This window comes from Fulvia fulva, chromosome 8, assembly GCF_020509005.1.
Source record: "Fulvia fulva chromosome 8, complete sequence".
Lineage (NCBI taxonomy): Eukaryota > Fungi > Ascomycota > Dothideomycetes > Mycosphaerellales > Mycosphaerellaceae > Fulvia > Fulvia fulva.
Window position 1 is genome coordinate 942,267 of NC_063019.1, and position 25,199 is coordinate 967,465.

General features: G+C 53.3%; 11 protein-coding genes across 11 annotated transcripts; 7 read left to right on the forward strand and 4 right to left on the reverse strand.

The window, feature by feature from the left end:
* Positions 1–276: 276 nt before the first annotated feature.
* Positions 277–1,295, forward strand: CLAFUR5_10932 (uncharacterized protein; the record flags this gene model as incomplete). Its single annotated transcript, XM_047910080.1, has 2 exons — positions 277–319; positions 370–1,295. 2 exons carry the CDS (start codon positions 277–279, stop codon positions 1,293–1,295), a joined length of 969 nt encoding a protein of 322 aa, XP_047765179.1.
* A 1,280-nt stretch (positions 1,296–2,575) lies between these two features.
* On the forward strand, positions 2,576–4,109 carry CLAFUR5_10933 (O-acetyltransferase PaAT-1; the record flags this gene model as incomplete). Its single annotated transcript, XM_047910081.1, has 2 exons — positions 2,576–3,722; positions 3,778–4,109. The coding sequence occupies 2 exons, from the start codon at positions 2,576–2,578 to the stop codon at positions 4,107–4,109; spliced, it is 1,479 nt and encodes a 492-aa protein (XP_047765178.1).
* A 1,712-nt stretch (positions 4,110–5,821) lies between these two features.
* CLAFUR5_10934 (uncharacterized protein) lies at positions 5,822–6,179 on the forward strand (the record flags this gene model as incomplete). The annotated part of the gene is made up of 2 exons (XM_047910082.1): positions 5,822–5,957; positions 6,013–6,179. 2 exons carry the CDS (start codon positions 5,822–5,824, stop codon positions 6,177–6,179), a joined length of 303 nt encoding a protein of 100 aa, XP_047765177.1.
* Positions 6,180–6,521: 342 nt separating this feature from the next.
* On the forward strand, positions 6,522–7,218 carry CLAFUR5_10935 (uncharacterized protein; the record flags this gene model as incomplete). Its single annotated transcript, XM_047910083.1, has 2 exons — positions 6,522–7,002; positions 7,058–7,218. 2 exons carry the CDS (start codon positions 6,522–6,524, stop codon positions 7,216–7,218), a joined length of 642 nt encoding a protein of 213 aa, XP_047765176.1.
* A 345-nt stretch (positions 7,219–7,563) lies between these two features.
* On the forward strand, positions 7,564–8,016 carry CLAFUR5_10936 (uncharacterized protein; the record flags this gene model as incomplete). The annotated part of the gene is made up of 1 exon (XM_047910084.1): positions 7,564–8,016. One exon carries the CDS (start codon positions 7,564–7,566, stop codon positions 8,014–8,016), a length of 453 nt encoding a protein of 150 aa, XP_047765175.1.
* A 549-nt stretch (positions 8,017–8,565) lies between these two features.
* Positions 8,566–8,878, reverse strand: CLAFUR5_20068 (uncharacterized protein; the record flags this gene model as incomplete). Its single annotated transcript, XM_059462913.1, has 2 exons — positions 8,566–8,819; positions 8,872–8,878. 2 exons carry the CDS (start codon positions 8,876–8,878, stop codon positions 8,566–8,568), a joined length of 261 nt encoding a protein of 86 aa, XP_059319076.1.
* Positions 8,879–9,650: 772 nt separating this feature from the next.
* CLAFUR5_10937 (Adaptin ear-binding coat-associated protein 2) lies at positions 9,651–10,391 on the reverse strand (the record flags this gene model as incomplete). Its single annotated transcript, XM_047910085.1, has 1 exon — positions 9,651–10,391. The coding sequence occupies one exon, from the start codon at positions 10,389–10,391 to the stop codon at positions 9,651–9,653; it is 741 nt and encodes a 246-aa protein (XP_047765174.1).
* A 240-nt stretch (positions 10,392–10,631) lies between these two features.
* Positions 10,632–11,676, forward strand: CLAFUR5_10938 (Deoxyhypusine hydroxylase; the record flags this gene model as incomplete). Its single annotated transcript, XM_047910086.1, has 2 exons — positions 10,632–11,110; positions 11,166–11,676. 2 exons carry the CDS (start codon positions 10,632–10,634, stop codon positions 11,674–11,676), a joined length of 990 nt encoding a protein of 329 aa, XP_047765183.1.
* Positions 11,677–11,777: 101 nt separating this feature from the next.
* CLAFUR5_10939 (DNA-directed RNA polymerase I subunit RPA12) lies at positions 11,778–12,199 on the reverse strand (the record flags this gene model as incomplete). Its single annotated transcript, XM_047910087.1, has 2 exons — positions 11,778–12,034; positions 12,088–12,199. The coding sequence occupies 2 exons, from the start codon at positions 12,197–12,199 to the stop codon at positions 11,778–11,780; spliced, it is 369 nt and encodes a 122-aa protein (XP_047765182.1).
* Positions 12,200–12,743: 544 nt separating this feature from the next.
* On the forward strand, positions 12,744–18,376 carry CLAFUR5_10940 (uncharacterized protein; the record flags this gene model as incomplete). Its single annotated transcript, XM_047910088.1, has 2 exons — positions 12,744–12,903; positions 13,011–18,376. The coding sequence occupies 2 exons, from the start codon at positions 12,744–12,746 to the stop codon at positions 18,374–18,376; spliced, it is 5,526 nt and encodes a 1,841-aa protein (XP_047765552.1).
* A 3,112-nt stretch (positions 18,377–21,488) lies between these two features.
* Positions 21,489–24,912, reverse strand: CLAFUR5_10941 (putative chloride channel protein; the record flags this gene model as incomplete). The annotated part of the gene is made up of 2 exons (XM_047910089.1): positions 21,489–22,398; positions 22,445–24,912. Coding segments are annotated over 2 exons (3,378 nt in total), but the record flags the coding sequence as incomplete, so codon positions are not given.
* Positions 24,913–25,199: the final 287 nt, after the last annotated feature.

The window sequence follows — 25,199 nt, forward strand, 5'->3', positions numbered from 1 at the left end:
TCCGTCGTAGGTTACCCGCCTACGCGCGGTTAAGGTGTTACTCTATCCGCCTCGGGATTAGTTTACCCGCTCTGCCCGTAGCCTATATCTACGCCCCGTAAAGAGAGCCTATATAAGGCTATACTTCTCCCTACGTAGGTCACTAGAAAAGTGGTAGTGATGTCGATGCTATAGAAGTGTCTACGAAGCTGTTCTGAAAGTTGAGGTGTCGGACCCTGAATTCGGTCACGTGACACCGCGTCGATATCGTGCTTCTGCCAGACCACTTCCCTGCTTATGTTTCTGGCTCTGGATCTGAACAGACGTAACGTCAACCGAGGTATGCCATTCATCTACGCCATACAACTAAATTCCACTAACATGCTACAGCCATCAGTGACGACATGTTAAAAGAGCTGGGCATGACTACGAACGACTTCAACTACGGCCAAACGATCTTCCTTGTGTCGTTCCTCGCCGCTGAGCTACCGTCAGGCCTGATCTCGAAGAAACTTGGACCAGACATTAGGATCCCCTTCATCATCTTTGGTTGGTCTATAACGTCTGCCGCACAAGCTGGCTTGACCAACAAAGCCGGGTACTATGCTTGTCGCTGCATACTAGGTCTCTTGATGGGAGGCTTCATACCCGACACTGTCCTCTACATTACTTACTGGTACAAGAGCAAGGAACTGCCAATCCGGCTGTCTTGGTCCTGGACAGTCCTGAGTACTTGCAACATCCTCGGATCACTGCTGGCGGCCGGTATCCTGCAAATGCGAGGTCTTCAAGGCTGGTCCGGCTGGCAATGGCTGTTTTTCATCGAAGGCTCCATTACAGCCTGTATCGGACTCGCATCATGGGGTCTTATGTCCGCAAGCATCTGCCAAACCAAAGGCTGGCTCCGCGGCAAGAACGGCTGGTTCACCGAGCGCGAGGAGAAAATCCTAGTCAACCGCCTACTCCGCGACGATCCCAGTAAGGGCGACATGAACAACCGCCAAGCCGTCGGCCTTGCACGACTCTGGAGCGCCATCAAGGACTACGACCTCTGGCCGCTCTACCTCGTCGGACTCACCAACTACATCCCACCCTCCCCACCACAAAACTACCTCTCCTACATCCTCCGCCAAATGGGCTTCAGCACTTTCAACGCCAACCTCCTCACAATCCCCTCCCAATCCCTCTTCGGCGTAAACCTCCTCATCATCTCCTGGATCTCCGAGCGGCTGGGCGAACGCGCTTTCGTCTCCAGTACCTCCAACATCTGGATATTCCCATGGTATTTTGCCCCGACTGGAACCCGATTCCCCTGAGACATTCTGAGACAGAGAGAGATGTTCTAATCGTCGTTTTGACAGGCTCGCTGCCCTCGTCGCCCTAGGCAGCAATGCCAGCGACTGGGTGCGCTACGCTCTCCTCACTGGCCTCCTATCCTACCCGTACTGCCACGCCATCGTCGTGTCCTGGAACTCGCGCAGGCTAACTCCGTCCATACGCGTGCGGTTTCGGCGGCGTTGTATAATATGTTTGTCCAGACGGGCAATATTATTGGAGTGAATATCTATCGCGACGATGATCGGCCGTATTATGTTAGAGGTAATCGCATCTTACTCGGAATATGTTGTTTCAACATTGTGCTGTTTGTGGGCGTGAAGTATTACTATATCAAGAGGAATGCGAGAAGGGAAGAGGGTTGGGCGAAGCTGAGCGGGGAGGAGAAGGTGGATTATGTACAGAATTCGAAGGATGAGGGGGCGAAGAGGTTGGATTTTAGGTTTGCGCATTGATGGGGATGAAGTAGGGGACGATACAGTTTACAGAACATGCATGGTGCAATTCACCACGCGAGATGTCTATATAGTATCGTGCGGTCCATGTCTGAGGTGTCCCTTTTGGTGACACATGAAGTTGCTGACTACTCCGCATTGCGCTTCCCAGCCGGGAAGTCGTTGTTCCAAGACGGGAGCTCAGCCGCGGCGGCAGCCAATTGGCTTGCGTACAGTCCTGGGCATAGTTTCTACAACCCCTGTTCTTCTATCTTTCCTCATTAGGATGGATGTATCCACTGCTTAGCGTAGCTCACCACCTGGTGTGTCCTCCATTGTTGGCTATTACTGCCTCGCAGCGTTCTCGCATACTCTTGCATATACGTTGTATGTCCTTAGGTGTGAGCTTGGCCCATTCTTGATAGTGAGATTGAAGGTAGCAACACCTTCTGAGATGGACATGGATAGCCGGAAGTGGTTAGCGTAAATACAGGGGTTGTAAAAACTATGCCCAGGACTGTACGCGTCGACGCCCCGCCGAGGCTTTGCAATTTAGACTTTTATTCGATCTGTTCCTGCTTGCTGGAGACGATCCTGTGGCGCTGGGTAATACCGCACTTCTTGGTCAACGTCTCCTTCTCGCGTTTCTTCACATCATCATCAACAACAGATCTACACTCACCATCAGCCCCGGCCATTGAACCATCGACCGCCATAGCGTGCGCACAGCGATAGGACTGCTGTGCTAAGCAATGACCGGCCTGTTGGAATCGCCCAATTCCAGTGCCAGCAGTGGCGGAACCTGGCTCCCCGGCCCCCTCGAGAAAATGGATCTCCAATACAACAAGCTCAACCTCTCCCTCCCACACATCTTCTGGACTCTTGTGGACTTCCTGCGTCCGGAGATTCTAACACGCCGCAAAGTCGCGAGCGAACGTCGTGGGAGTTCGACTTCATGGCTGGACGGGCTACGTGGCGTTGCCGCGCTCACGGTTTGCTTCATGCATTTGTCGGTCTACGTCCACCCCGGTATGGAACTTTGCTATAACGCGGACTTGGGATTTAATAAACGCAATGATCACTTTGTGACGCTGCCATTTATTCGCATTCCGTTTACGGGCGGACATTATTCTGTGGGACTGTTCTTCATCGTGAGCGGGTACGTCGTGCCAAGACGTTTGATCAAGCTCCTTCACGAGGGAAAGAAGCCGGAATTCATCGATGCAGTCAATTCAGCCATGTTTCGACGACCGGGACGATTGTTCTTGCCGGTGATCTGGAGTACGGGCATTCTGATGGCGAGCTGGCACATTTTTGGGATTGAAATGCCATGGGGCAGTCAGCAGACGAATATTGTGTGGGAGACATTCAACTGGTTTAGGGACATGATGTATTTCATGTTCTTCTTCAGGGAGAAGTTGCTGTTTTCGTGGTATAATTTCCACAGTTGGACGATTCCGGTGGAGTTGAGGGGGTCGATGTTCATTTTCGTGTGGCTGTTCACCATGCATCAGGTGGCGAATCGAGGGAGGATCTTGCTGACGGTGGGGATGACATACTATCTGGAAATTCTCTCGCCTGGAGCGTGGTATGCTTGCTTCTTTGCTGGTATGCTGCTAGGAGAATTCGACTTACTTGCGGAGGAGGGCGATCCGGTGGACCTGCCGTGGAATGGACTCACGCGGTACTTCAGGAAGAACAAGAGAGCTACACAGATAATAGCCCATATTTTCCTGGTTTGTGGTATGTTTCTGGGAGGGCAGCCATCTGCAGACTGGCAAAAGCCCGAAGAGATTCTGGGCACTTGCCCTGGATGGATAACGCTTTCGAAGTTGATTCCGAAGGCGTATACCGAGATCACGGACATGCCTACTTACAGGTGGTTCTACATCTTCTGGGCGGCCTTCTTAACGGTCGTGGCGATCAACAACATTCCGTGGGCCAAGTGGATCTTCGAGACAGCACCAGCGCAGTGTGAGTAATTCTTTGCTGTTTGTAACTTCATGGAACGTACGCTGACAGTTTATGGACCTCGGCCGCCACTCCTACGCTCTATACCTGGTCCACGGGCCCCTGATCGGCATCCTGTCAGAGCGCCTGTTCTTCCTGACAGGCGTCAAGTCACCCACGGATCTCGCATCTTTTGTGCGGTTCGGTCGCCTACATAACAAGTGGCACGACTTACCCTGGTGGCCTTTACCTGACGGTGGACCTAGTGGTCTGGAGCCAAACTTCTTGTTTTGCGCGGCGATCAGCATACCGATCTTTCTGTACGCTGCAGAGATCGGAACGAAAACTTTCGACGCGCCGAGTGTGAAGGTATCGAGTTGGATGTATAAAAAGGTCAGGTCGTTGTCGTAACTTAACAGGAAAGTATTGTAGTTATAGATACAGTGTGGAATACATACGATGAACACAAAGGATCTGAACAATCCCTCGGGTGGCGACTCGCTAACGTGAACGATCTAGCCGGGAGAGGAAACATCAACGCTGACACGTGAAAGCGTCCCGGTGAAGGAGAAAGTTGCGGACAAGGATTCCGCTCACATTCACTGTCCGAGCTTCAGACCGCGCCGGTATTTCGATCGCGAACAACAGTCATTCCTCGCCAACTCCATCAAACCACCGACCACAACAATGCAGCGACTAAAAGCACTTTTCCGCAAACAGCGTCCACCAAACGAGGCCGCAACCGCCAAGAAATGCCACCTACTTCTACTCCCAGCAGAACTACGCAACCGCGTCTGGGACCTCGCCTTTACCGACACCGTCGTCGAACTCGGCGCCTCCACCACAACACCGCCCCTCCTTCTCACCTGCAAACAGATCAACTCGGAAGCCCAGGGCGCATACTGGACATTGTCCGAGTTCAAGAGCAGGGACATTCGTATGATTCCGGACTTCCTCGCACGCGTTGGACCAACGAGACTCGGACTAATCTCGACCGTCACATACGGTAGGGGTACTACCGCTATGTCTGGATCAGCGCTTCGCAAGCTTACTGGAATCGCGTACTCGGCTTTCATGGCCCAATGGAACCTTTTCTGGGCAGAGAACTGGCTGCGCAACACTGGGATCATACTCCCAGCAGGTCTCAAGATGAAGGCGCCGTTCGTGAGTGCCGATGGGGAGGTTGTTACGAGTAGTACGCCCTGGCAGGAGTTTGGGAAGTTACTGGGCAAGCGCGAAGGATCAGGTCTGGGCGTGAAAGAAGGAAGCACGTCGGACAGGGACAGAGGTAATCAGGTTGGACAACTCAAGCAGTGCTCGCGTGAGATGGGCAAATTGGTGAAGACTGTGGCGGATCAGTCGCACTTCTTTGAGTATGAGCATTTGGATCGTGAAAAGTGTTGGGGTGCGGAGTGGTGTGTTGTGCCGGGGTATCGGTGTGGGTGTCCGGTGAAGGAGGGAGAGTGAAGCGGTGGGGAGTCATGGTATTTGAGAGAAAGGAGCTGGATAACGAAGAGTCTTGTGTTGGCCATATTGTACCTAGGTACTCGGCCATGGAAGAACTCTTGTCGAGCGCTCCTGCCACTTTTGTAGCGATTCGAGGTGCGGCAATCGCCCGTTTGCTGCCTTCGCTTAACGCGTCACATGTCAAACCTTGAAACTCAATCCCTGCCACTTCTTTTCTACTTCGCGCTTGTTTCACACAGATCCTTCTACCAAAACTACCATCACATAACATCACGTACCTCCACAGATACATGATGGCCACCACGAACGGGTGTAATCTCCTGGAACTCCCTGCGGAGCTACGCAACTGGATCTTCGAGCTCACCTTCACCGACAACACAGTCTCCCTGGACAGTACAAATACAGCTCCCGGCATCATCATGGCCTGCAAGCAGACATACGCCGAGACACATGGTACCTATCTGCGGCTCATCACCTTCCGCAGCACCACCTTCTCAAGTATCAGAAAAGCGCTTGGCAAGATTCCGGCGGAAAAGCTGGCCCTCATCAACCGCGTGATCCTTGACGACCGCCACGAGTCGGACCTTGCCAACATATCACCCGATGTCAGACTAGTGTTATCGGCACACAATGCGCAGACGAGGCTGTTCATCTACATGGAATGCGAATCCGGCCGCAGTGGACCGATGCCACAGGACTCTGCACTCATGGCAAGTTTCGAGACCGCCGACAACAACTTCGATGCCAGCAGCGCTCCCTGGGAATCATTCCACAGCAGCATCCTTAAACTATGTATGTGGCATAGTCTGGTTTCAGCTCTGTTGCATATTATACTAACATGCTACAGCACCTGCGCAACTCCGTGATCGTGGCCTGGACGAGAATGGCTGGTTGGAAATGATCGCAAGGCAGTCGCGATTTTTCGATCATGCGCACGAATTTCCGTCCAAGTGCTGGAACATCGAATGGGGTACTCGGGATCGTTGCAAGTGCCCGCGGATCAAAGAGGAGTAAGGCAGAGATTGTACCTGCGCGAAGAAAGTAGACGCGTACATCAATTCTTGAGCGACGGAAGGGCGGTCGGAAGGAGGATGAGGCTGCAAACACCAAGCAGCACCATTGCTGTAAGAATCACCTAAAGGATGCAAGTAAAATAATACCTCGTTGAGGCGGCTGCGACGAGTAAGGCAAGCGCGACGCAGGGTTTGCAGGGAGGTCAGCAACCCCTGCCGTTTCCGTCACATGTCAAAGCTAAAGCTCGAACCTGCAGCGAGAACCCCTCGCTTCTCTTCCACGTGTTTCTGAAACTGCTTCACAACACACACGACATCTCACTTGCAATATCTACCGCCCAACATGGCTGCCACTAACCAGTCTCGCCTGCTGAGACTATCTCCGGAACTGCGCAACAACATCTATGACCTCGTGTTCACCGGCATTGTCGACCTCGACCACAACTACCGCGTCCCGCCTCCCCTACTTTGCTGCAAGCAGGTCAACTCGGAGGCTGCGGGTGCTTACTGGCGCAAAAGCGAGTTCAGGAGCAAGTCCACGTCGAGGATCGAGACATTCTTGGCAGCTCTGGACTCCAGCAAGCTCAAATTTGTCAGCGCGGTTGTCTTTGACTCACAGGGCGGGAACCGCCTCCGATATGAGCGATTAGCCTCGGCATTCTTCGCGCAGATGGATCTGTTCCTGATGGCGATATCCCTATGTGGGAAGCAGGTCTCCAGGTTGAGCCCTGGCGTGCTTAAGATCATCTTCGAGGATGTCGCCGGTGAGACACACTGTAGCGCCACACCCTGGCAGACAATGTTGCACAGACTCGAGTCAGCAAGTAAGATCAACCTTAAGACACCCTGCTGAAGTTTAGACTAAGAGTGTGTTGGAAGCCTCGCGTAGGCTCGAGCACTACGACATACTTCTCCAGAATGCGAAGGACCAGGCTCGATTCTTTGAATTCGCGCACGAAAGCGATTTCAAGTGTTGGAGCACCTTCTGGATGACGAATGTTGATTATGTTTGCGACTGCCCTATGATAGCGGAGCATTAGGTAGATATGAGAACCTCGCCGACGGACGGAAGCTCCAAGTCAGAGTCGTGGGAGGATGCTAATCGCTCGATAACATGCAAGAGAGTGCAGTCTTGGCTCCTGAGGTAGAGCGACTAAGTGAACCAGTCAGATCCATAGTGACTACAGGCAGCACTCGCAAAAGATCTCGCGGTCGAATTGAAGCGTTTGCTTGAATTCAGCTCCAAGTTCTGTCACATGCCAAAAGTCTTTCCCCGCGCGCGATTCAGATTTGCCAGGGTCCACCTTGCCATTAGAAAACATATTTCGCTTTCTCTTCCCTTCCACTCCAGACTCCAACTTCGATACCATCACAACAAGACCAACATGGCCACCACCACCAAGAAGTGTCACCTGCTCGCGCTGCCTGCGGAGCTTCGTAACACAATCTACGACCTCGCCGTCACCGACCACACAGTCGACATCGACAAGCAAAAACGCGCCGCCCCCGGGCTGTTGCTGGCTAGCAGACAGACACACGCCGAAGCCAATGGCGCTTACCGGCGGAACTCGAACTTCACTTCCAAGAGCCCCACCCTTATGCGCCAGTTCCTAGAAAGACTCGAGTCGGGAAAGTCCAGGTTGATCAGCACCGCCACTTACGACGCTACTCGTTTAAACCGAATTGAAAATGGCATAGAAGTATTCTGGGCACAAGAAGTCATCTTCCGCATCGCCCGACATTTGACTGAGAAAAATGTCGTCCTGGCGCGCGTTGATGCCATCAGAGTCGCACTCAGTACTGCAGAGGGCGGAGTCGTCAGCACCGCTGAGCCATAGAAGATATTTGCGCGGCTTTGTGAGAGAGGCGGTAAGTCAACATATTTCGAAAGTCGGACGCGGATGCTAATGTGTTGTAGCTTTTCGAACTGAGAAATGGCTGCGGTGGGTGAAGCTTCATGACCGGTTTTTCCAGCACGATCATACCAGAGACAATGAGTGCTGGAACTACATGTGGGTGGACCACCCGGAGCGGACCTGTGGCTGCCCGAAGAAGGGTACCGAAGCAACCGAGGGACTCGCGGGCGTCATACCAGATGCATAGCAGACGCGGGAGCAAGTCGTGAACCACACTGGAGAAGAGCTAGAAGGCCAAGCCTGAACACAGACTCCACGGTGAAGCCAAGATGAGGAGTGGGAACGTGTTGCGGTGACTTGGCCTTCGAGCGCCACTCAGACCAAAGTTTCTCCGAGTTCATCTGATGGAACAGTGTGTAATCAGCAGCATCAGCTCGTCACAACGCTCGTGGTCTGCCTATCCAACAACTGCTCCTTCATGTCTGTCTCCGCAAAGAACCTCTTCAACCGCGTCCCACATCGGCGCGGTCGCTATTGAGCATGTCCACCCCATGAACATCGGGCCTGTACCCTCCACGTCCCTATTTCAGCCCGACCATCTTCAACAACCGGCCTTGAGACAATCACTGTACTTATCCGTACAGATCCCACAACGGAAAGTCGGCAACTTGCACCAGTCCGGTATGCTCGCTCCCTGCTGCGGGGTCTTTTCTCGAGAGGATAGCTGACCACAGCAGCGTTGCTGATGACAGCTATGTTGAGCATGGCAACAATGGCGTGCAGGACTGCAGCGTAGCATCAGCTCCAGCTCCTAGGCTCGGTACGTGATGGACGTACAGTTCATTGTTGGTTGTTGTGGTCTTGGTATCTTGGTGGAGGGTTTCGTAGACTATGGCCAGTGGTAAAGGGCTATGGCATCTGATGATTCTCTCAGAAATGGGTATTCACCATTAGCGCTCTCTTGTACAGCGGGCGCGGGCCAAGCCTCCGCATTGTCTCAGCGTGGTGCAACGGTGAAGAGTTCCAGATTGACCCCCTGGATTCAGCGTCTGTGTCAGCAGCTGATTAATGCCTTCACTCTAGCTTTTGCATAAATTGTGCCGGCCAATGCGCTGAAATGTGGTATGCAGCATCAACACTAAGGTATCGGGGCAATAGGATGGCGACGCGGTAGGATCAAGACATCTCCAAGACAAACTACAAGACAATCTTGAAAGGCAGACCTGTGCTGTAGAAGGAATACCTTGATGTTTGGGCTCGCATTGGGTCGCATTCCTGGGTTCGGTGCCGGACTCCGGTGGCTATCGTGCGTAGCTGCATTGCACGAGGATGGTTCGTCGAGGATCTGGAGTGTCATTAGTTCCACACAGACGGGGACATTGCACGCTCCATAGTTTTGCGCGTAGTTGACTATCGGCCTGATCGTCGTGCTACATTTCCTGTTCGATAATCGTCATCGCCTTGCCCGTACCTTGGAGTGCTGTCGGGATTTCGACACCATGAATCTGTCACGCAAACGAGATCATGTCCTTCACCTTCAACTTTCATGACACATGGTCCGCGACGGGGGTTCGTCGTTCGTGCTTAATTGGCTGGAGCCATCAGAATAGCCCTCCTCACTGGAACTCCCCAAACTCTCCATCATCAAAGCCAAGCTCCTGCGCCGACTTTCCGTCAGCCGTGGCCGTCGGCGCTTCATCATGATGCACCTTCCCAGCAGGAGGCGGCGGCGCAATCGAGAACAGCGCAGCGCTGTCATTCCCATTATTCGTTGCAGGAGGAGGCTGCCTCCTCCCCTTCCCCGGAAGCTGTACGCTAATCGTCTCACCCTCCTTCAAACTGAAGTCCTGCTTCATCTCAGTCTCCTCTTTCACTTTCGTTGATGTCCCCCTCATAGCATTGGCCGCAGCATTCTGCTCCAGCCCCAACACCTTCCTCGCATCCGTCAACGCAATGCCAAAGTCAAACGCCTCACCCCGTTCTTCAAACCCAATCCCCAAGGTCGCCTTCATCCCTCTCTCTCCCACCACCCTTACAGCGAAGAAGCGGGACGAATCATTTGCTTGCTGCACTACTGCGGGACTTGTATAGGGTGCTGCTGCGAAGAGGTCTCCTGTGTTAGGATCCTCGAGCACTATGTCGACTTTTATACGCCCTTCTATCGAGGTCTCGAGTATTCGTAAGCGGGCTGTGAAGATCTGCTGAGCGCCGCCTGTGGTCCAGGTTGAGGCGGAGAAGCCCTTGGTGCTGGTTATGGGTGGGATGCCGTAGATGTGGACAGTGGGGGACGTGAAGAGGACGCGTTGGATTGCGGTTTCGGGGAGGGGGAGGCCGGTAGCGGGGTCGGTGGAGGTCATGGTCAAGGAAATGGAGATGTGTAGTGATTGTGCAATGCCAGAGACTTGTTCGATGTTGAAGCTGTTGTGAAACGCGTCAGATCGGCAGACCGATATTCTACCGAAGCCGCATGCAGGGTCTGACCCTCCAAAACCTGGTACGATCTGATTAAGAAATTTGGCGGGGCATCATCACGGTCTACACGCGCTTCTGCCACAATTCTCTGTTGCCATCTTCACTACACACACCCTCCCGCTGCGATGTCTCCCTCCAAGATCGAAGTGGACGATACTGTGCCTCAACTACGAAATGTCCTTACTAACGAGTCCGCGAACTTAGCAGCGCGTTTCCGGGCCCTCTTTTCTCTCAAGCATCTCGCCGCACTCGAGCCAGCGACGGAACAGACGGTTCCTGCGATTGAAGCGATAGCTGCTGCGCTCACATCACCGTCTGCACTGTTGAAGCATGAGTTGGCATACTGCCTTGGCCAAAGTGGAAAGGAAGAGGCGATTCCATTCCTGAGGGCCGTCATCGAGGACAGGCAGGAGGATGCTATGGTGAGACACGAAGCGGCGGAGGCTATCGGTGCGCTAGGAGATCAAGGCAGCCTTGCACTGCTGAGAGAGAGGATGGATGACAAGAGCGAGGTCGACGTGGTGAAAGAGACTTGTGAGATCGCGATTGAGAGGATAGAATGGGAGCACTCGAGTGCGAGGAAAGAGGAGAAGTTGAAGCAGAGGTTCGTAGACTCTAATCGATGTCGCTATAGACCACGTACTGACCATCTGCACCAGCGACTTCGTGTCCATCGATCCTGCCCCTCCCATGGCCCAAGCCGCGGACAAGCCATCGATCCCTGAGCTCGAAAGAACACTCCTCGACACTGCCCTTCCACTCTTCAAGCGGTATCGAGCCATGTTCGCACTGCGCGACTTGGCCTCACCACCTGATCTGCCCACCGCCGTACCTGCAGTCCATGCGCTTGCCGCTGGCTTCAAAGATCCATCTGCCCTGTTCCGCCATGAGATTGCGTTCGTCTTCGGGCAGCTCGGCCACCCTGCATCGATACCAAGCTTGACAGAGTGCCTTAGCGATACGAAGGAGGCGAGCATGGTTCGACATGAGGCTGCCGAAGCGCTTGGCAGTCTCGGAGATGAGGAGGGTGTCGATGATACCCTGAAAACGTTCTTGAATGATCCGGACCAGGTGGTAAGGGACAGCATTATCGTCGCGCTCGACATGGCCGAGTTCGAGAAGTCGGGCGAGGCCGAGTACGCCACAGTGCCAGTTCCAGCTGCTGCATAAAGATACCACATGAGGCATAAGATGCATAGCCGCGGCGTTTTGGCGCGGCATGGAAACGGAAATTGATAGATACCAGATCCATTGGAACGGTCGAGGGTGGCTCAGTTGTTAGTGTTCCACTTATGATTGCACTTCAGACATGTATAAAACACAGTGCTTCCTTCGTCGGCAGATCGTAGTTGCATCGTGTAGAACTTGACTTCGTCGTTGCCACAGTTCTCACAGGTGTGCTTGATGATGACTTCGGTTTGGCGGTCGGCTTCTGAGATCTCCTGTACATCTGAGCGAAGGCGTGTCCGGAGGGCGGAAGGGAATGCTGAAGGTTTGGAGTGAGATGTTACGACTTTTGAGGATGTGTCTTTGGGTGCTGTTAGACGTATGTATAGCATTGAATGATGATATAGATCTTACCTTTGTTCTGAGCACCACAGACATCGCAACTGATATACGCTTTGCGTCCAGTGTTCGACTCGAGGAGGTTACCACAGTCCATGCAAAAGACTAGCGAGCCAATGGCAGCCATCTTACATGTGATAGGTTGCTGCCTAGAGGTGTATAGCACACGTGAGGTGGTTCGCGACAGTGAAGATGTTGCGCTCGAATGTGAAGCTGGAAAAGTTCTGGAGGAAGTCGCGACACGGGAACGCGGCTGATGTGCCCGGGATTGCAGGTGATCGGCGCAGGGAAAGTGCGACCGATGCGGGCGGTGAAACGTGCCGCGTGCATTCTGCCACTTCCACTTCTGGACGCGAGCTCTGCTCCGAAGGGTTCTCCATCTCGTGCACGTACACCTTTACGGCTGTCGCATTGAAAGAGGAGGGCGCCAATTGGGGAGATACGTACTGCGCAGTGATTGCTGGACTCGAGTGACTACATCAGCGCAGTTCCAACAGAACGCGACACGCGACGCGGATCCTAGACACATATCTCCGCATGCGGCCTTCCAGACGATCGACATTGCAAACGAAGGACTGTCACCAGGTGCAGTCGCGCGATATGGAAACTGACCACGACTGAAGCAGAGCCGATAGCAGAATCTGTGTACTTGATCTTGTACAGCAATCGCCATGATGGACAACCCATACCTGCAGAACGGCCACGGCCAGGCTGCTCAGTCAAATGGACACCCACGAGATCCATCGTCCCAGATGCGCAAGCTGCGCGTCCCGACGGTGAATGAGGCGCTCCCGTACAGTCCGTTCAGCAGCATTGTCCCCTTCAATCCCGGTTAGTGACTTCATCCTCACTGTTCCCCACCCCAACCCGCGTGCCGTGCCCCAGCCAACACCTGCGTTTGTGACTTGTGTCTGCAGCTACTGACATGCCCATACCAGATCTCATATCAGCACCTCTATCCATGCCTACCACCGCACCGACCGACTTCCTCGACTTCGACCACATCAAGACAACACAACGCGAGCTCGAAGTACTGAGTGCTGGAGCACAAAGCGCCGAAGACGCCTCGAAGCGATGCCAGAAGACACTTGACGACGTGAAGCGACTACTGGACGCCGAGACGTTGACGCAGTTCAAGTTCAAGGCGACGAAACGCTTTGCCGAAGGGCCTGCTGTCCAGCCAACACCAGTGCAGCCAAAGCTGAGCACGTTTGCGAAGATGGTGTACGATACGTCGCAAGTGCAGTACAGATACCTCGTACCCGAATCGCCGCCTCCCGAGGAGAAGCCTGTCGCGAAGAGCAGCCAGCAGATCAACAAGCAAGCCGTGCAACACAACAAGCAGATCACCCACCAGACGCCTCTACAGCCCAAGGTTGCGAAGCCAAACAGACAGACACATTCCGAGCAGAAGCTCGCTCAAGCACCTTCGCAGCCCAGGCTTGCCCAGTTCGCACCAGTCCAGATCCTTCCTCGGTCGTCATTAGCGCCATCCGAGTACAATGGCTCGATCAGCAGTCAGCAAGCCGTTCCTACAGGCTCGCAAGGCACCCCTCAAGCCTACGTACAGGCAGCACAGCTTACTCCTGCTCAGCGGGCAGAATACCAGAAGGTCCGCGAGATCTCGCCGTCGAAGACCCAAGGTGCCGTCCTACAAAGCCGTACACTTACTGCCGACCAGCGCCACAAATCTGACGTGGCTGTGAAAGACCTTCAGGACTTGCTAGCAGACATTTTCGAGGACGAAGACAGGATGCAACCGGATACCTCTGGAGAAGCTTCCAACTATCGAAGCAGACTGTTCGCGATGCGAGATCAGGATGATCAGTCTGCGCCTATACTCCAATTCGATCCTCAAACTAGACTAGATGCCGCCGTATCAGCTGTCATCAACGCTGGAAGGTTGGATGACATCGATGTCGACCATCTGGTCAGAGTGGAGAGACTTTGCGAAAGTTTGTTGAACACTCTTCAAACTGTATCACTTAACATCGGGAGCGACTGGACGGACCACGATGTTCATGAATGGCTGGGACGCATCACAGCTACACAGAGTGGTCTGGTAGCTTCTCGCACTTTGATGCGTATCATGACTGCTGGCTCGCATCGCAAGGAGCTGCAGTCCGAAGACTTCCTACAAGCTGTGTTGGACGGCCTTCGCACTGTCGTGGAGACCGGTCTTATGCCTCTGATCGAATTACGGCCCATCGACAGAGTCAAAGGCGAGAAGAATGGCGAACGAAACCCTCGCTTCGACATCGCATCAGACAACCGCGCTCAGGTCAAAACATTGCTTGGCGCGACGAGCCGATCCCTGAAGCTCGTTGGTGATCTCTTTGTTAAGACCGATGTCGACGAGAGTGAGATCTCGAGTGTGGAGTACCTGTGCAAGACTCTGATCTTCGCCAGTAATGCAGCTGTGGAAAGAGACTCTGCACTGGGTATTCAGGCGTTCGAAAAGGTGCGACTGTCGGCAATGGATGTCATCGCCCGCATCTTCACCAAGTACACCAGCCAGCGCAACTCTATCCTCAGCGAAATTCTGCTGTCTTTAGAGAAGCTGCCCGCTACCAAGCAAAGTGCTCGACAGTTCGCCGTACCCAACGCGAAACCTATTCAATTGGTATCTGCATTGTTCATGCGCTTGGTGCAGGCGAGCGCGACCGTCACCGCCAGAAACAACGACCTGGAGGACGAAGATGAAGATGACGCCGACGATTCCGACGATGCCATCCGGGTAGCCAGAAAAAAGAAAGCTCGCTCTGCGAAGTCAAAGAGGCACCCTACTGATCTCAGGTCCCTCTACAAGCCGCTCATTGGAAGTGCGAGGGCGAACGCTGGATTCATCGTCCGCAGTCTTGTCGAGCGCGCTCTGTCCACCTCCAAGGCCGCCGATGAACCCTTCCGCAGACTGCTCGACATCTTTACTGAAGACTTCCTCAACGTACTGGGCACGACCGACTATCCCGCTGCAGAACTACTTCTCAGAGTACTTGTGTCGCAGCTACTCGAGATCGCGGACAACCCGAAGAAGCCCGCGCCAGCGAGGACTCTGGCTCTAGAACTAATCGGTGTCATTGGATGCGGTATCCTGGACGTTCAAGCCAGCACTGCAAGAGCCGGTGAAGGACACGAGGCTGAGGATGCTGTCGCGAGGCAGCTTGCGGATCTGGCGAAGCGGAGCGAAAGCGGAGACTTGGACTACGCTCACCTCACGGCCTCTGATGGTCCCTACAGAGTGCTCGTTGAATACATCGACACACGCGACACCAACGGCAGCGACCTCGGACTTCAGAGCGCACGCGGCTATCATTTGGTGCAATGGGCGGAGCTCGTATGCGAAGCCAAGGGCGCCTCAGGTGACGACGAAAGCAACAGCACTCCCAGGACGGCGAAAGACTTACAGTCCAAGCTTCGTCAGATGATCGCAGATGAGCACTGGCTGGAAGAGAATGCAATGTTCCGAAACCTTACGACACCACAAGGCAAACTTGCAGGCAGAGTCGTCGCTGCGAACTCGAGGTTGTGCAGAGCGTTCGGTCGCATGTTCAACACAGTGCTTGCCTCGATGAACAGCGAGCAGCCGACCGTCAGAAGTCGCAGCTTGAAGAGCGTGACCACACTGCTGGAAAAGGATCCTTCTGTACTGGACCGCCACCAGACAATCATTGCTCAGATCGTCCGCCTCTTCAGCGACCCCTCATCACTGGTCCGCGACAGTGCTCTCCTGTTAACTCAAAAGTGTGTCGCACTCCGTCCCGCTCTTGAACTCAAAATATACGAGAAGGTCATCCCAAGAACAAACGACTCGGCTGTGGGTGTACGGAAGCGAGCGATGGCTTTCCTCAAGGAAGTCTACCTACGGTACAACAACAACAAGATTCGTGCAGCAATTTCCAATGCCCTCATCACGCGCATTAACGATGCCGATGAGAGTGTGGCCGAGGTGGCGAAATCCACTATTGAGGAGGTCTGGTTCCTCGCTTTCAAAAATGTCAAGCCAGAGGGCGACAACTCTGTCGACGGACTTCTTCAGCTTCGGGCGCATGCTGCCTTGATCATTCAGACCGTCGAGCTTGGTGATAACATCGCCACGGTTCTGGAGGTCCTGATCAAGACCTTGCTCACCAACTCTAAGCAAGCTGCCCAGAACGCCCGCATCTGCAAGACCCTCATCGGTGCACTCTTCGATGGCATTCTTGACGGTAACGACATACCAGGTGAGCCACCTAAGGGTGCTGTCCTGCGAGCTCTCAACGTCTTCGCCAGGACTGCCCCTCGACTCTTCACCGCGACTCAGCTCGAACACCTTGCTCCGTACGTCCAAGTCCTTACCACTCATGACGAACTGGACGTGTATCACAACGCTCTTATGATCCTACGTCATACTCTACCGGTAGTGTCAGGCATCAATCGTGTCAAACTTGACGGCCTGACGAAGTCGCTGTTGAACAACCTCGGCCGGCTCCCAAGGTCTGAGCTGACTGTCGTGGCACCTTGTCTGTGGACGATTCACACAGTGCTCAACCAGCAAGACCAACGCTTGACCAATCTCGTCAAGTCAGCATTGAAGCAGTTGGATGATTTGCGTCGAGGCAATACTGTCATCCCCAATGACGAGAAGCCTCTCTCGAAGTACAGCAAGTTGCTGACCATCATTGGACAATTCGGCAAGGCTTGCGACTTCGAGTCTGAGCTGAACTATCTCAGAACAACGTTCACGTGGTACAAGGGTAATAGTGCTGCCGCTTTACTGGTGGACGTTGTCTGTTATTTCACCAGCTCAAAGCAGCCACTCCCGATCCGCGAGGCAGCCATCGAGAGCATCTGCGAAATTTGCCAGGCGCATCCCAAGCACTTCCTCCGGGCAGATGTCACCAACTCGATCGAAGCGGTGTTCAAAGATCACATACCTTCCCTTGAGCATGTGCTACTCGACAGTCTCCAAGGCTTCTTCACTAGTGGTGAGGAAGTCCAAGAGAGCGAAGCATTAGCGGCTGGTGTAGAGAGCGGAACGCAGCGTCTGGGTGGCACATATCAAGCAGCTGACTACGAATTGGCATCAGCTTCACTTTCGCAACGCTTTCTGCCGCAATTCCTGCGCATTGCCCTTGCAACATCAAGCGACGTTGCTTTGGCTGCGGCACGCATCGTGGTGTCTATCAACAAGCGTGGTATGGCACATCCAGGTGACAGCGGCCCTAGTCTTGTTGCACTGGAGACCTGTACGGTCCCTGCCATCGCCAAATTAGCATTCTTGGCCCACCGCGAGCAATATGGCAAGTACGAGAATGTCTTCGAGAAGGGACTGGTCAAAGCGGTTGAGAAGGCTTTCGACTACCAGAAGGCGGTGACGCAAGACGTTGACGGTTGTACTGGCCAGCCTCCGATTTCGAAACTCCACTTCTTCTGGGACGTCTTGAAGACTGGCAAGGCAAAGGTCCGCGCCAAGCTCTTCACGAACTTGTGTGCTACTCTGGACTTCGAGCCATCCAAGCTCAAGCTCGACGCAAGTGGTGTCTCAACGCATCTTCAGTTTGTGCGCTTTTGCGCTGAGAATTTCGCCTTCTTCGAGTATGACTTGCCTGCAGATCTGACCCATCTGCTGTCGTGCTTGGAGAAGCTCTTCGCCAGCACCGGCACATCTGTGGCGCAAGCCATCGAGAGTGAGGTCTTGCAGCTACACATCCCGATACCAACCTCCCAGACCATGGAGAATACTTCTGACAATATGGCGCCCGCCATGGACGATTCTAGGCACCTTCAGACTCTTGATGCAGCTCGTCTTCAACGCCTCGCAGTATCGGCACAAGTCTTGTCTCTGCTTTGGGAGACTCGCACCTACCTCCGCAAACTCTGGAACGCACAGAAGTACATGGGCAAGCCGAAGACAACCAAGAAGGCTGACAAGGACGACTCCAAAAAGGAACAGAAGCTGGCTGGGCGTGCGACAAACGCTCCTGCTCTCACAGAGGCATACCAAAAGGCTATCAGTCGAATCATGAATTTGCCGAACGAGGAAGCCGCGCTGCGTGCTAAGTGCACCAACTTCGTGGAGCTCTTCTCGGTGGACACTGAAGTCAAGGTTGGCTCCGACAACGATGATGAGGACATCCTGATGGAGGACGATGACGATGCTCGTAGTGAGGGCAGCTCGGCGAAGAGTCCTTCTGCAGGTCCTTCGCGTGGCAAGAAGAGAAAGTCGGTCGATGGCGGATCGAATGGGCCGCCGAAGAAGAGAGGACGCCCGCGGAAGTCGAGCGTCGCTAAGAAGGATAGCGATGGTGAAGATGGTTGGGATTGAGCATGAGATGCACCTTCAGGTTGCATATTGTGACCATTGTATTGTTATAGCCAGCGTTGGCGCTGGTGAGATGGTGATAGTCCCGAGGAAGAGATGAGCGATTGCTTCGAAGGTACCCCAGGAATGCTTGATGTAACTTATATGAAATGAACAATTCTGTCACAGCCGCCCTTTCATAGGAACGGATGATTGCTATGTGACTCCACAGATACACTCCGAACCGCTGCGGTGAGACCTTCCACAGAGTGACATACTTGAGGGACGATCAACAACAGGTGTCACTTTCGCGATGGACAATCCATGGACGTTTGACCAGCCGGTAGGTGTTACAAGGATCATGTGTGATCCTGCTTTTGTTGCAGCTCCAGGATAGAAGGAGAGTGAGCTTGGTGGCGTGATGCTCAGTGGCAGGTGGTCGAGAGGCAATGGCGCCGCACCCATGCCTCGGGTCAATATAACATCCGCTGGTACATGGTGGTTTGCAACTCTATAGATCCATCTACTTCACTGTTGTCCGTCACTTGCTCTCCCTGCGCGGGACACCCTCCCAGCAATCGTCGTCCTCAACCGCCATCACGGGCCCTCCCGCAAACAGCCTACATAATCCATTAGCATTTGTTTGCTCACATCAACGACCAAGCAAGCCAATCACAAGTAAGCACCGTGGTGAAGCCAGAAACTAGGCCCGATTGTCTCAATCGTAAGAGCTGACTGGCGCAACAATTCACCACCCTTCAAATATTGATTTCTGGTCTCACCGGAGACGACCGCATAACATGTGCGAGATCAATATTTGATTGTAATTCGAGCTAGTCGTTCTGTGCCCTTGAGCTTAGCTTGGTTGTTGAGAATAGGTGAACTTCACATATGTGAAGTTCTGACCTTAAGGATATCCTAGCATGTAATGCGCTGGGATTTCTTTTTGCTCGTGTGGATGGGTTCGAGCCTTTTTGTTTGGCTGATTGGGTTCAAGTTGCGATGGCGGTTATGTGTATGTCAACTTTGTGGTTATGAGTAGGTGTCGATGCACGCCTTGGTCATATCTAAATGCATCCGGGCAGCAGCCCGCGCTTGAATTGGCGGTCATCGAGGAAGGTAGACATTGCTCCTACGAAACCCCTTTTGTCTATTCTCTTCGTTGTATGAATGGACCTGAAGTTCCTTACTCCCTCGCAGCACCTGAGTTCCAAAGCGCATGCAAAAAGAACGCATGAATCTAAATTGTGCTTCGGTCTTGGCACTCATGTGATGCGCGTGACCACATATTTGCTAGGAAAGCTATAAATTGCCACTCAGCGTTCCAAGTCATGGGCACATTAACCAACTAACTTTTGTCGCTCTTCTAAAGAGTTATAGTAACTTCTGAAGTACTGTCATGTCAGTCTACAAGCGCTTTATATCGAACAAGAAACAGTGTCTCCAGCAATCGGTCTTGGGTTAGTGGTAGCGCGTCACTCGTTGCGAGACAATGATGGCGTATCAGGTTGGATGAACTGCACAAGTATCAATGCACAGTGATACAGGTGGGAGTTTGCTACAGTCCTGGGCATAGTTTTTACAGCCCCTGTTCTTTCACCTTTCCTCATTAGGAAGGATGTATCCACTGCTTGGCGTAGCTCACCACCTGGTGTGTCCTCCATTGTTGGCTATTACTGCCTCGCAGCGTTCTCGCATACTCTTGCATATACGTTGTATGTCCTCAGGTGTGAGCTTGACCCATTCTTGATAGTGAGATTGAAGGTAGCAACACCTTCTGAGATGGACATGGATAGCCGGAAGGGGTTAGCGTAAATACAGGGGTTGTAAAAACTATGCCCAGGACTGTAGGCCAAGATCGATCGTTTTGCCCCAATAATGCATTTGTGCAGCTCGTGGCTCGAAGTCGCGGCTGTATACATTTGCTGTTGAGCATACAAGTCAGACTTGCTCCTCGTTGTTTTAAACGTACTATATGAAGGTGTAATGACCGAATTAACACGAGGGACAAGGTGATAGGCATCAAGGAGTGTCGAATGACCTAAAAACAGGGCCGAGGGCCAACTCGTTGCGTTGGGAGACTGCATTAATGTGTGGTCAGAGGAAGGCGCTGAAAGCCATTCAATCACTTCATATGTCGAAAATAGCCGCAGCTTGCTTAATAGAATCTAGCTTGGCACGGAGGATCTGGTGAAGTTTTGCCGTGATGAGACTGCCGAGCTCGTGTCCAGCCCTCGTCTGATGTTGATCTTGTTAAAGAGTAAAGAGGTAAGAAACATGCAGAAGAGTGTGCGAGGCTTTGCGACGCACTAATTGATGCCGACACAAGCGTGGAGATCGTCCATGCTTTGGGTTTCAAAGGCTCTGTACTACATCATATCCCGCGTGCGATCTCCTTGAGCTATCCTGCTTATGCTGTCCTTGAGGTGTTGGGTCCGGTCTTGGCATAACGTCGAATGTAGATACGTTCGATAAGCGTCATAAATACTGACTGCTTTCCGAAACTTCGTCTTGGGAACAAGGGGCCACCGTACGGCCTCGAACTCAATCACTCTCCACTTCCCGCCGAGCACGTCCTTGGTGGCGTATGTAGCGACTACTACGGTAGGTCCATCCAGTATGGCCATACTCTTGCAAAATCGACCAGCCAGCGTGTGAAAGGGTGAGATACCGGTCTGTTCTGAATCAGAGCGTACATCGATGATCGACCTGGGAGTCTGTCCGAGGATCGTGTGAGTACTGAGTTTTTTTTTGACTGTGTAGAAGGCTCGCACTGTGAACCTGCGTAGACTGCCCCGATGCTCTCTCAGTTGAATTGTGACAGATCCGCTGAAGACTGTAGGCAGGTTCCACCAGTGGTGAGCGCAGACTTGATCTCTGCATTGTAATGGTGCGGCATGTGAATGCACTTACTTACACCATCCCAGGAGGTTCCGCACGCCAAAGCTGAATCGGTGACTTCTCCTTCTGCATCCGCTATTTCCAGGGTGATAGAGCCTTTGCAGCGAAGAAGAGACGCACTGCCAGGCTGAGGCGTATCTGACCCATGCCCTTGAAGCTCGACCTCTCTACAGGAACGCGCGACAACGATCCTCCGCCGAGTATAAAGCAGCCCGGCATCATATATGTCGCACTCATGCAAAGAGGCACGGGAATAGTCGCCTGTTGAGTTCTTATAGAGTACAAGCGTGATGTGGGAAGTCAGCCGATCTTCATGACCGCAATTGAGCATTGCCACGGTGTGGGTAGGGTGTGATTTACTACCTCGCCGAGCCACTGGGACGTCAAGTACCGGCAGGTCGAAAGTGACATTTCTCGCTGTGATCTCATACTCTCTTTGTGAGCTTCCGCGCGGTGTCTTCCTCAAGCATTTGAAACTCGGATGGTGGAAGTCGGCGGGTGAAGAAGCGAGCAGATCTTGACGATAAGACCGAGTTTCTTCGGGCCCGCTAGGTCGCCAAGCGAATATAGTATGGTCTGAGTAGGCGCGTAGGATTTCTTCCTGCAGACGTTGGAAGGCCTTAGCTCCTTCGCCGTAGATGACAGGCATGTTGACATTGAAAATACCGAGCAAGGAATAAGCTCGATCTTCTACTCGAGTAGTGACCCGCTTCGATGCCCAATTCATTCGCTGTGCTATGCTGAAGGAAGCTAGAAGGCGTTGATGCTTCAATAAGCTGACATGTATGCCCGTCACCTGGGAAACGGGCAGAACAAGGTCAGACAAAGCGCCGATAGACTTCTCAGTCTTGCAATAGAACTTTACATGCGAGGAGGCAATGAGCTCCTGCAACGTCCAGCCTCGCGTGAACCATCTAAGAGTTCGTGGTGCCACAAAGTCCTTTCCAGAGCCAGTCCGATTGCCGGAGTGCGTACCGCCTGCTGTAGGTGCGGTACGTACAGCGTTGCCCTTCGCGTGAAACATCTCAGCAGTGATCTGCTGTCCCTCTTCAGGCTGGGCGAGATCGTCCAGGTACACATTAACATACTGCCGCATTCGCATACCAACGGTACATCGAGTTGATCGCTTCAGAAAGCTGAGGCGGCTGAAGTCATGAACGTACTGTATCCCATCTCCAAAAGCCATCCTACGAAAGCACCTCCCTTCTATCCTGCAACTCCACGCCGCCAGCGGCAGGGCCCCTCCCTTCTTCATCCAACCCATCAGATTGTCGTATATCAGCACTATCCGGCGGCGAGCTCGAATGGCTATGATGATCACCTAGCCTTAATCTGCCACCACTCGCTCGCCCAATCTTGCCACCAATCCAGGTTGCAGACCCCCGAATTATATCCCAGAGCTTCTCTTGCGTGGCTTGCTGGCCACTGTCATCTCGTGGATTTTCGTGAGCTTCTGCTTGGAACTGGTACTTGAGACAGTCCTTTACGGTGACCAGACCAGTGACGCGCCCTCGGTGCTCGATCAAGATGACTCGGGGACCGAGCTTCTTGAACAGTTCCATTGCTGTTTCGAGCGGTAGGCGTGGATGTACGACTAGAGGCACTGGGTCGACGAATTTGCTGAAGTCGACGTTCATGGCGCCAGCGGTTGCGTCCAATTCATCGAAAGAGACTGCCGCGGTAATCGCTGAGGGCGGCACTGCTGTTCGAGGTGCCTCTTGTGGTGCAAAGTGACATTTCGCTTGCGGTGACAAGGGCTGGGCTTGCTTGGCGCGATCGATCGCATACCTCAGCTCAGTCCGTCCAATGTATCCGAGGAGCATACTCGACTCGAGATCTTCAACGATCGGAAAACCTTGGTATTTCGTTTCTGCAGTGACTCGTTCGACTTGGCTCAAAGTCAAGCCACTTGCTGGTAGCACTGTCGGATCGGCAGTCATGGTCTGCGAAACTGGAACGCCAAAGGTATGCTCTTCCTTGTTATCCAGAAAAGGGAAGCCATTGAACCAGATCATGCGATCCGCAATGCCGCCTTTACCAAAGATCTCGCTCAGCCCTTTCGTCACGCCAACCACAATCATGGTCGGCAAGATGTATGTCAAGGCGCCGGTAAGCTCGAACATGATGACCACGACCGATACTGTCAGGTGCATGATACCCGAAAGTGCTGCGCCAGCACCAAGGAATGCATATGTTCCCGGCGTAATGCAAGGCACGTCGGGCTTGCAGGCTGCGAAGAACGCAGCGTCTGGGAAGGATTCGTGGAGTGCTTGTACCAGGATGCCAACCATGCGTCCGAAGGAGGCACCGATAGCCATCGAGGGAACAAAGATGCCAGCAGGCACATTACATCCATATGAGATGATGACGAGGAAGATCCGCAAGACTGTGGCTATTGCTAGGGATAGAACCATGTGCCAGCGATTCGACTTGTCGCATAGCTTGTCGTAGTCGTGTGTGCCTTCGCACTCCAGGAAGAGAATCTCCATACTCTCGGTCATGTCGATCCGTAGAAACATGTTCGGATAGCAGACGATTGCCGTGCCGAGGGCGAGGAGTGTCGCTTCTAGGATCGCATACTTGGTAAGATAACGTTTCCGGAATGCCTGCGCTCGTAGATTCCACTTCATGACGAAAGCTCCGTACATTCCGCCGAAAGCTCCAATGATAATGTAGAAGGGTATCTCGAAAAAGTGCCAGCTCCGGTCATATCGTACAGTGAACATGACCAGCTGTCCAGTTCGAAAAGGATTCATGCCAGCCAGCACTGCCGTCGCAACCAGAGCGCAGAAGTAGGACCTCCACATCGTCTTTAACGGGAAGTAGTTGCTCATCTCCTCCAGACTGAACAGCACACCTCCAATCGGACTTCCAAACGCAACAGCCACACCAGCAGCCGCGCAAGCCGACAGTATTTCCCTCGTCTTCGCAGCATTTCGTCGATACTTGTCGAACATCCTACTGACAACATTTCCCGTGCACACCGCATAGTGCACGCTCGGCCCCTCCTTACCAACACTCAACCCACTCGCAATCGCCAGCGGTAGTCCAATGCTCTTGATCATCAGCGTCCAAAAGCCGAGAAAGCCCTTCATCACGAATCCCGCAATGATACACTTGATCTCACTGATTCCACTCCCCGCCGCATATGGCGCGAAACTTTTCACCAGCCTCGCGCTCACAAATGCAAACCCTGTACTGAACGCAATGTACAGCACATAGTTAATCCCACTCCAACTACTCCACCGATGCCACTCCTCACACCCACTTTCCGCTCCCCAACAACAAAAGCTCTCATTAAGGTAGAAGGCAGTGGTACAATACCCAAGTTTTACATCACTCAGCCACTCCGTCACGATATTCAGAATAGCCGCGTTCAGACCTATCGCAGCACCTATCAACGTAATGACAATCCAGCCCTGCCCAGCATCGTAAGCCTCCCACACCTTCCTCCTCCAACCGAGCTTGCCTTCTGCATCGAAGAAATTCGCTCGTTCCTGCCGACGGACCTTGCGGCGTTGATTCTCGCGTGCGGCGTCCTGGACCCAATCTATGGTGGTGAAGTCCTCATATCGTTTGATCTCGGCGATCTCTTCGGCCGCGATGGCATCGGCGGGGCTGACATGACTCTGAAGACCAGTCTCGTTCTGCGATAGGGTGGACTGGCGGCGGTGGAGGGGTTTGCGTTGCGAGGATGTTACGGAGGTGGCATAGCTTTCGCGGCGGTCGCGGGTGCGGGTGCGGGAGTGGGAGGGAGTGTGGAGGGAGAGGGTGGAGGTGCGGCGGTTCATTGCATTTCGTGGGTCTCGTAGATGTAGAGCAGGGCGATCATTGCTGTGGTGGGGTGATTAGGTGACAGTTGTCTTTGTGAGATTGTGGAAGCTGTGGTCCATGGACGTCTTGTCTCCTCAGCCTTTGGAGCTCCGATTCCGAGAATCAACCGACG